Source organism: Dermacentor andersoni, chromosome 6 (genome assembly GCF_023375885.2).
Source record: "Dermacentor andersoni chromosome 6, qqDerAnde1_hic_scaffold, whole genome shotgun sequence".
Lineage (NCBI taxonomy): Eukaryota > Metazoa > Arthropoda > Arachnida > Ixodida > Ixodidae > Dermacentor > Dermacentor andersoni.
In genome coordinates this window covers 116,844,498-116,854,253 of record NC_092819.1, presented here as the reverse complement: position 1 = coordinate 116,854,253, position 9,756 = coordinate 116,844,498, and the positions used below count along the sequence as shown (strand labels likewise).

Sequence of the window (9,756 nt, the reverse complement as noted above, 5' to 3'; positions counted from 1 at the left end):
TTAGCGCATATTTACCTCGGTGGAATGAACTGAACAGCACAAAGTAATTTTGTGAAACTATTCTGTAATTAAAGCAACATGCTTACAGAACGCAAAAAGGCAAAGTACGAAAGAATATTCGAAACGTTCGATTTCGTTCGAAACGTCCGAAATGGTTTGCACTGCCCCAAAATAATTTTTCCGCTCAAGATATTTTGGAAAAATATTCTGTAAGCTTTGCTCAAATACTTGGAAGTCTTGTAATTTTTTGAGAGACATGGAAGTTGCTCAAGCGCCGCGATTGTGGCAGTTGGCATGGAATGACCGTTAATTCTATTATTGTGCTTTTTTGTACAACCTTTCCCACACAGTCTTTCCTGACATTTCAATTAACCATGCTTGGCTTCTATGACATACACTCTGGTCGGGCGTTTAGAATAAAATGCTGCCCAGCATACTATTTTCTGTGTCTATGTTTCATATCCACACATAAAACTGGCTTGCCGTGAAATTGAGAGCGTCTGCTAAACGGAAGTAATCAAGAACGGGACACATAGAAGAATCTACCAGCTTCAGGTACGCTGCTTTACTCGACCGAGCCATCGCGGTTTATAGTGTCAGATGCATCAAATGTAATGCGCAAGAGTACATGCGCTTCAAGTGGCTAATTGGTTCGATATAGCCGAGTAAATGAAAGTGAGCGAGTCACAGTTGGCGATGAACACATCCCGTGACACCCTCACTTAGGTGCGGGAGAGCAAGCGTCCTTTGCATCGGCACCTTTGTATCGGCGGTAAGTCTGACCACCGATAGCCAGCCACGAAAAGAGGTGAAAGGAGAAAAGAAACCTATTCTTTTAAAATATCATAACAACGGCATTTTAGAATGGACCAGCAATTCAACCTGCAATTGCATTAAAAGAAATGTCCTTTGGGAAATATGAGCGGAGTTTCAGTACAAAGAGCCGCCCAGTTAAAAAGTGTACTTTCATCGAAGACTTACGGTAGAAAAAATGTAACTTAACATAGTGCTGCTCAACAAGCGGAGAATACGGCGTTTCCGCACGTTGTAGCTATTGTATTTTGTACATCACTTTACTGAAGAGCTGAATATCCAGTCAAAAACACTGTACTTGTGCTTCCAGGTATAATATGGAAATTTCCCAAACAGTCACTTTCGGAGTGCTTTTGGCTACGTGCTATGTACACGGAAAGCTTGGAGCTCCTGGAGGACCTCAGCAACTGCCTTACGTGGTGCCTGACAGCTTCAAGGTATGGCCAGAAATACACGTACTTTCCTTTTGAGCCAGCTCCTCCCTCTATCGTGAGTGGAAAAAGCTTTGTTGTCCTATAGAATCAAGCTAACAGATAGCTCGGTAATAGAATATGCTTGGTGAAAATGAACTAGTACGACGAAAAAACGTATTTCACTAATGGTTCCGAGCGATGTTGCAGCCTGTACTTCAAGTTTGATACCTCTACTTATTTTGAAGGTTAGGGTACCTCCACGGGCACTGTGAACAGAATTGTGGACGCTAAGATTCTAATCAAAAGAAAGAGGACTAAAAAAGATAACGATACTTAAAACATATCACATGCATGTCGAAACGTCTCTATGTACTGCACATTTCATGGATAGTAGTTAAGTGTTTTAGTCAAACAAGACTTAAGGTAAATGAGAACGTGATGATGATGACGATGATGATGATGGTGATAGTTATTGGAGTTTATTGGCGCAATGAACAGAAGTGGCAACACGCGCTAAGGCTATGATAATAGACTACCGTTCGCAAATGAATAATTATCATCGATGAAACAGGGCTGTAAGAGGCCTAAAAGATTTTCTTTGGAAGTGCGCAAATATATTCGTAATATAACTGGAAAATGATACATGACATATTTTATGGAGAAACGATGTAATGCGAAGAGGTGACTTATAAAAAACTCGTCGCTACAGGTGGTATTTGATGGATGACATGCAATAGAGAAAAAGATTCGTTTTGGCTACCTCTGCCCACTCTGCAACGTACCCGACACTCTGGCAGACATGCTCCTTGAATGCCAGTGACAGGAAGGTAGCGAAATGCAACCTGAAACGGACGCAAAACGAGCACAAGAAGCAAACCACCTATTCAATACGTGGTGACGCCAAGCTCGACCTCGGGGACCTGGAAGACCAACGACAATTCGTCTTCAGGGCCAAGGGGGCCGTAAAAGCCAGAGGGTTCCTGGACTAAGGAACCTTCCCACCTTAGGGTGATATGGGGCCTCGCTCGGGGCACTGTTTCGTATAACAAACGTTTCTTTTTCTCTCTCTCTCTCTCTTGGCGAAAAAAGAACCGGAAGATTTCAACGGTACGCCCCCTTTACAGGGAGCGACCAGGTAATGAGGAGAAGGAACTAGCCATAACTAAGTGTGTATATTTCGGCAGTAACCCCAGCCACCCCCCACGTCCTGCAGCGTATCCATAAGGGGACGCTTCAGGCCGTTTGAAATTGGCCCTGCAAATGCCAGCTGCACGTTACCACTATAACATGATATGAAATTACCTAGGTTGGCTACTCACGCAGGGTTAACTCTGACTGCCTAGAAAATAGGAAGTAATGTTGAAGAGAGGAAAACACAGGAAAGATGGTAAGTGAGAGAGAAAAACGAAGATTGGAGGGGAGGATAGGAAAAGGCAACTACCCATTTCCGCCGGGTGGGTCAGGCCGTAGGTGCCGTCCACGTGAAGGCGAGGTCAAGGGGGCGTGTTGCCTCCGCCGATGAGCCGTAAAGGTCCAAACGCTCGACATCAGCTGAACTCTAAGGATCCCCTTTTTCTCGGACACGGCGAAGCCACGCAAGGTCAAGTGCAAGAGGGTCAGACTCCGATGGGCTAGTCTACGTGGGGGCACAACTCACCAAACGCCAGCTTCTGCAGACGACCCTGCGGGGAAATTAGAAAAACCATTGATTTCGCATTGAGCAAGTTGTCTTGTAGCGAGTCCACTTCTTTCATTGTTTTCTGCAATGTATTACATCGTTCTTTATTTTTGTTGCTGAAGAGGCACTGTCCGGGTACGCCCAGTGTCCGTGTGTTTGGATATTACTGTAGAGAATATTCGCATGAAGTCCAGATGCTGTACAATTTACAAGTCTAACTGAACAACTGAATATGGTTATTTTATTCTTACGCCGTGTCATTTTCATGATTCTGCAGGAGCAAGAAATGTGTGCTAGAGTATTTTCAAGACTGAGCATGTGCCTAAATTGGTCATCGAGTTACCAGTCAGTGTGCAATAGCCATTGCACCGCATATGCAATTGCGTTGCAAACGCTGGAAATCAGCTAACATTTCTATTATAATGTGTGTTTAATGCAGAATAACTGCACATTTAGGTATAAGAAATGTGTTAGTCCTCACTTTTCTTCAGCAAACTGAGTTCTATAAACCAATGTAAAATATTTCCTTTTTTTTGCATTTCGCCGGCATCGATATGTGGCCAGATTGGTCCCTGAAGGGGAAAGCGATCTCGTTTTTAGCAGCACATCACCACTGCCACTGTGATACGGCGACATTTCGTGCCGTAATATATGGTGGTATTGGCTCAATAAAGCAATTCAGATTGAGTGTCGGCGAATCAATGTAGTTGGAACTTACTTTCGATTGAACTTAGTTTCGAATGTTCCAATTTGGAGAAAGAAAAAAAATTGAGCACAGCACTGAACGATACCCTCGTCTAACTACAAGGTGTGTTTTAAGTATACCTAATTTGAATTATTGTTCAAAACAATGGCACGGCGTAGTGCTTTAAAACAGTCACTTCAGTTGTGCTTTTATATGTAGCACTATATCTATATTAGCCCAGAATGCACAATCATTTTTTGGTATTGAATTTACTGTTGTCAGGTGACTTCTATTTTACGCTACCACTCCGACGTTTTTCCTACAATATCTATGACGCGTTTCCAGAAAAAAATTATATTCATATAAAGGCTTCATGAACAATCAGTCATCATTCTTCATGCAAGGCATCAATTTTCCGGTGATCGCCGTTTAAAGAACTGGAGAAATCTCCAGAAGCCTAGAAAACATTCGCTACTTTCAGCAATCGGAACATTGAGGACAAGCATTGTTACTTCCTCACGTTTATTGCACCGTTTTAGGATTTTGCTGGGGAACCATGATTCCGACTTATCAGCGCGGCATATATTGTGCAATGGCTTCTTCAAGGCTTTCTCGAGCGCGGCACGATCACAATGCGCCAAACTGTTTTGAGACGCGCTTGTTCGTTTACTAAATAAAAACGTCACAATATCCACAGATAAGACATGCTATCAACATCTGCTCTCTAACTGCGCCATGTCAAAAGAAAAAATTTCGTTTTGTGATGCGGCATTCGGAGCAAGTTCTCGTTGTGACACTGGCACCAACATCTTGCCGTAGATTTTGTGTGGGAAAGCACTATGATCGAAGTGATGTTGTACAACCGCCATAGCATTATAACCACCGAATGCTTATGCCAGACAGTAAAGTCCAATTACTAGCTCATGCAAGAGAACGACAGCTATTCTGTAGAAAAAGCTGCTAAAAGAGTTCCCTTCATGATACTCAGGGGCCCTCAACTGCTAACATTGTTCAATGATTAAGGAGTTATTATTAGCTCCGAAACTGCTTTAAGTCTGTGAAGTACGGCACGGTACCCTAGTAGTCCTGGCTACAACCACCACCAGTGCCAGCCCATCCACCCAGTGCATCGCCACGCAAGTTTAGTGCTTCCACGAACCCCGTCGACTCTTCCTCGATTCCAGTGAAGCGAACTAGGGGAGTCACTGGTGACCACATCGGCAAATTGTAACTATAAGGATTTACGATACAGCTTCGCGTCCACACTAAGACGAACGCCAAGTGGCATGTACGTAGCTACAACACGAGAAAGATCTCAGTGGCTTTTCCAATGGCCATCAGCAGGCTACAACCTTTCACCGAAGCGCAGAATGTGCACTAGTTGGAGCCATGATCGGTCTGTTAGTCTTTAACAGAAAACCTGAAAGCAGTGAACAGCGGATGTGCGGCTGCGGTTCGACGAACTGATTGAGATTCTCCGCCGCTTACGATGGTACTGCAAGAAATAATTCACCGTCATAAGGCTGACACGTCATTGTTACAGGAAACCCCACACCTAAGAAAGAGCAGATCTATAAGGGCCTGCTTAAGCGACCTCAAACCAGGGGGGAAATTTGACGCATCAATGTTCCTCTGGAGCACTGCATCTTAAATCAAGGATTAGGAACTGCCGACCTCAATGTTCTTATCGATGGCCAAAATGTGGCTGCTCTAATTGAAAGAAGAAATGACTACTACTTCATCAGTGGGCTCTTCACTACCCAGCTAAAGGAAATATAAACGGCATGTGACGACCCTTCAATCCATAACATCTAGCAATCACATAGCAAAGCCGACGCAAATTTTGTTTCATAAATAGACGTACCAGGGGACTATTACAATTTTCCTATGGTTGTTGAGCGTTTCTATTCTAAGCGTAGATTCGCAGTCTAATCACGGCACAACTACTGACGTAATTCTAATATACGGCGCAGTTCGTTCAGCAAACCCCTCCGCCTAACTTTAAGCTAACATACTTCCGAATATTCTAGAAGAAGAAGCAGTACGCAGCTTCGCCAAACGTCATAATTCCTGTTGGCACCAAAGCAGCCGCCGGCACGAAATACACCGGCTAATGGACACTGCCACCTGCTGCTCTACTTGAAACATACCAAACATGAGTGTCACTGAATGGAACTCAGGAAAACAACAGGTGACCATGACAACCTTAAGTCAGGAATTCAAACATACCAACCATTGCATGGCACTTCAGTGCACGGAAATAATTGTCGTAGTCAGCATTGCACTGGCGTTCCCTTTCACGTATTCGCCCGACGTGCCCCGGTAATTCATGTCCAGGAAAGTTTGAGTTTGAGTTTCGAGTTTGAGTTTATTCAACCACATGGCAGGTACATGAAAGTGCACATGAACGTGGTTAGGTGTGATGGGAAAAAAGCTGCATTTAACAGCTTGACTGGCCCCATCACCCTTTTTGACATCAGTCTTTTTGACATCAGCGTTTTCAGCTTCTATGTATCTTTGTGGCTGTATTATTTTACATATGTGATTTAGCTTCGCGGATGCGAAACGAAATAAATGTAATTGAAAATAAATCTAGGCGTTTGTTTTGCAACGTAAGGAGTAGTTTTCCCAAATCAGGACCTCACGTCCTGTTTAGAACGAGTACATATGTTATTTTCAAATTCGTACACCTACTGAAGTGGCACTGTGAAAAGGCCTTCTTGAGAAGATTGTAACATGCGCGATTATAAAAATAAGTATATAGCCTCCTAAATTTGTAGCAGACATTTTGGTTTTGTAGCACGTCTTTTCATGAGGTGCAACAATCTAGGGCTCCAAACCTTTTGAGCTGTATCTAAAGCACCATAAAGAAGGGAAACAGTGTAGGTGTTGGAAGAAAGTACAATTATTCTTGTTAACACATTCGCACTGATAAGCTATGAAGAGCGCCACATTAGTGGGCACATACGGTTGGATGCCGTTATTAAGGTAGTGTGGAATCTAATTTCTTGTCATTTTTCTAAGGGCCTGCTGGTTTATAAGAGCCTCTGGGAGCTTCATGTATCAGTCCAACAAAAACAGCAAGACGTCTCATAACGTAAAAACAAGCAAATAATTTCCCGACATATACTTTGCCAGGCGTGCTTCTAGATTCTCCAGGATCTTGCAGGCTGAAGTTATTTCCGCTTGTAGTCTCTCTTCTTACAAAGTGCATAGTTCCCCATAAAAACCATGTTGTAATTTCTTAGCATGTCGTAACACCTAAGCGTCTTTATCGAGTTGTTTAAGCTGCCATTTGCATTAATTCTTCTCTGCTGTAATCACGTCTTGGGTTAAGCGGAATGCATTTCAGAATATAACATTACCGGGCTGAATCCACTGATGCTGGCTGCCCAAAATTGGTCTCGCTCTTGCGTCATGCATCTATTTTTACAAACGGCTCTTTCTACATAAGACTTTTGCCTGATAGGCTTCAAAGAGATTTTATAAATGTGGACAGCAAGGACTACTTGCCCGAATCATGAGTGATCTGAAAAACGGGCTAAATGCCATCAAGCCTTTTTTTGAAGCAGCTTGGACAATTTTATTCAGCAGGAGGCTTAACTGATTCATCAGGAAGGACCAGTTATAAAATCGGATGAATATGGGCATTTGTTCAACCATGTTTCTCAAAGAGGCTGCCGAACATTTAGCTTTCAATAAAAGATAGAAGACGAATCAACAACGGTTGCCATCGAAGAAGTAAAATGGCTTCCGGGAAGCATTTGTGCATGTGGTTTGTTATTTCATGTTTGTTATTCGGTAGCAAAGAGAGACTGCCCTAGAAGCCCGTGTCTTTCTTTCTTCAATTTCATCCGCATTTCAGTCACCGTAAGTCTACCTACCTTAGCTTACCCTGCTTTAGTATCACCTTACCCTTGTAGATGACTCTGTACTTAACAATCACTTTTCTTTACTTTTTTTTTTTAGACTGAGGTCAGGGCTTACCCTGTAGGCAAGGTCAGCCTGCATTTTTTACACTGCACCTTCTCCACGATCGAGCCACATTTCATACAAAGTCAATCACTTGTCCTACAGCGACTTTACACAATCACATCTGGCTTTCATTTCACAGTGCGCAAGGAACCGCTTTGAAGCTCATGACTGCTATTTAAGGTAGAGAACGCAATATATTGTTGCGTGTGTAAAGACACAGACAGAAGAGGCTATTTACAGGCTATTTACACTGGAGCCAGGCAGCCAGGCTGACACTCGCTCGCGCCAAGCGCACCGACCAACTTCGTCGTCGTTCTCGCGGCGGCTCATTTCTTGAGCATCGCTTGAGCATATCGTAATACTACCCCCCGGCGGCAAAAGCACCGTCACGGTGCTGTTAAATATCCAAGGCACGTGTGGAGAGTTGTAGGGCTTGAGTCGGGCGACGTGGACGATGCCCCTGGTTGTCACAGCGGAGGACGTAGTGGGCGTGGCTAAAACGATTTCATAGGTGACATCGGTCACTTTGCGGAGCACGCGATATGGGCCTGTGTAACAAGAAAGGAGTTTTTCACATAGGCCAACTTTACGCGAAGGTGACCAAAGCAACACGAGGCTGCCGGGCACAAAATGGACATCACGGTGACGGAGGTCGTAGCGTTGCTTCTGCTTGTCTTGGGACACTTGTAGACGACTGCGCGCAAGTTGGCGAGCGTGGTCAGCATGGGCGATTGCATCACGGGCATAAGCGCTAGTGGAAGCTGTGGCGGACGGAAGCACAGCGTCCAGTGGTAGCGTTGGTTCGCGGCCATACAAGAGGTAAAACGGGGAAAAGCCAGCAGTTTCGTGACGGGAAGAGTTATATGCAAAGGTAATGTAAGGTAGAGCCAGGTCCCAGTCACGGTGGTCGTCGGAAACGTATTTGGATAGCATGTCTGTAAGGGTGCGGTTCAAGCGCTCAGTGAGGCCGTTCGTTTGGGGATGGTAGGAGGTGGTAAAGTTGTGTCGTATTGAGCAGGCACGCATGATGTCGTCGATGACTTTGGCCAAAAACGTACGGCCACGGTCTGTTAGCAATTGACGCGGAGCACCATGCATCAAAATAATATCATGTAGGAGGAAGTCCGCAACATCAGTTGCGCAACTGGTCGGAAGAGCACAGGTTACGGCGTAGCGGGTCGCGTAGTCCACCACGAGTGCAACCCACTTGTTTCCTGATGTAGATTCCGGAAATGGGCCAAGAAGGTCTAAGCCGACACGATGAAAGGGCTCGGCAGGAATGTCGAGCGGCTGCAGGTAACCAGCGGGGAGCTGGGAAGGCTTCTTGCGTCGTTGGCAAACTTCACAAGCGGTGACGTAACGTCGTACGGAACGGGCAAGACCAGGCCAGAAAAAATGGCGACGTACACGGTCATAGGTTCGAGATACGCCGAGATGTCCTGCCGTCGGTGCGTCGTGGAGCTCTTCTATAACGATGGAGCGGAGGTGTTTAGGTACTACAAGCAGGAACTCAGAGCCGTCCGGATGAAGGTTACGACGGTGCAGAGTACCGTCGCGGAGGACGAAGAGGCGTAGAGTAGCATCGGCCGGAGAGTGCTCAAAACGGTCGATGAGTGCTCTGATGTAGGCGTCACGGCGTTGCTCGTCGGCGAAATGAAGCAGCTGGGATACCGAGAATACGCAAGCAGCACTGGCAATATTAGAGGAGTCAGAGTCGTCAACAGGGTAACGCGACAAGCTGTCAGCGTCTTGGTGCAGGCGGCCACTCTTGTACACCACGGAATATGAAAATTCTTGTAGCCTCAAAGCCCAGCGACCAAGCCGACCTGTAGGATCTTTTAGCGAAGAGAGCCAGCAGAGAGCATGATGGTCAGTTACTACGGAAAAAGGGCGACCGTAAAGGTAAGGACGGAACTTCGCAACCGCCCAGACTACAGCAAGGCATTCTCGTTCCGTAATAGAATAGTTGCGCTCCGATGGTGTGAGGAGGCGGCTCGCATAAGCAATTACGCGATCCTGGCCACGCTGACGCTGGGCTAAGACGGCACCTACGCCATGACCGCTGGCATCTGTACGCAATTCCGTAGGGGCATCAGGGTCGAAGTGGGCGAGAATGGGTGGTGAGGAGAGAAGAGTAACCAGACGAGAGAAGGCGGCGGCTTCTGCAGTACCCCACGAGAATTGTACGCCTT

At 45.5% G+C, this 9,756-nt stretch overlaps 1 protein-coding gene across 2 annotated transcripts in view; it reads left to right on the top strand.

Annotated features, from left to right (window-relative positions):
* The first annotated feature begins 670 nt into the window (after positions 1 to 670).
* The window catches only part of LOC126522264 (uncharacterized), a 64,477-nt gene continuing 55,391 nt past the window's right edge, over positions 671 to 9,756 (top strand). Inside the window, exons 1-2 of one of the 2 annotated variants that reach the window (XM_055066236.2) lie at positions 671 to 772; positions 1,124 to 1,250. In XM_055066236.2, the coding sequence (XP_054922211.1) occupies positions 1,131 to 1,250 (120 nt within the window). In that variant the 5' untranslated portion in view covers positions 671 to 772; positions 1,124 to 1,130. The remainder of the gene's footprint in view (positions 773 to 1,123; positions 1,251 to 9,756) is intronic. The other variant, XM_055066235.2, reaches the window with a different exon arrangement.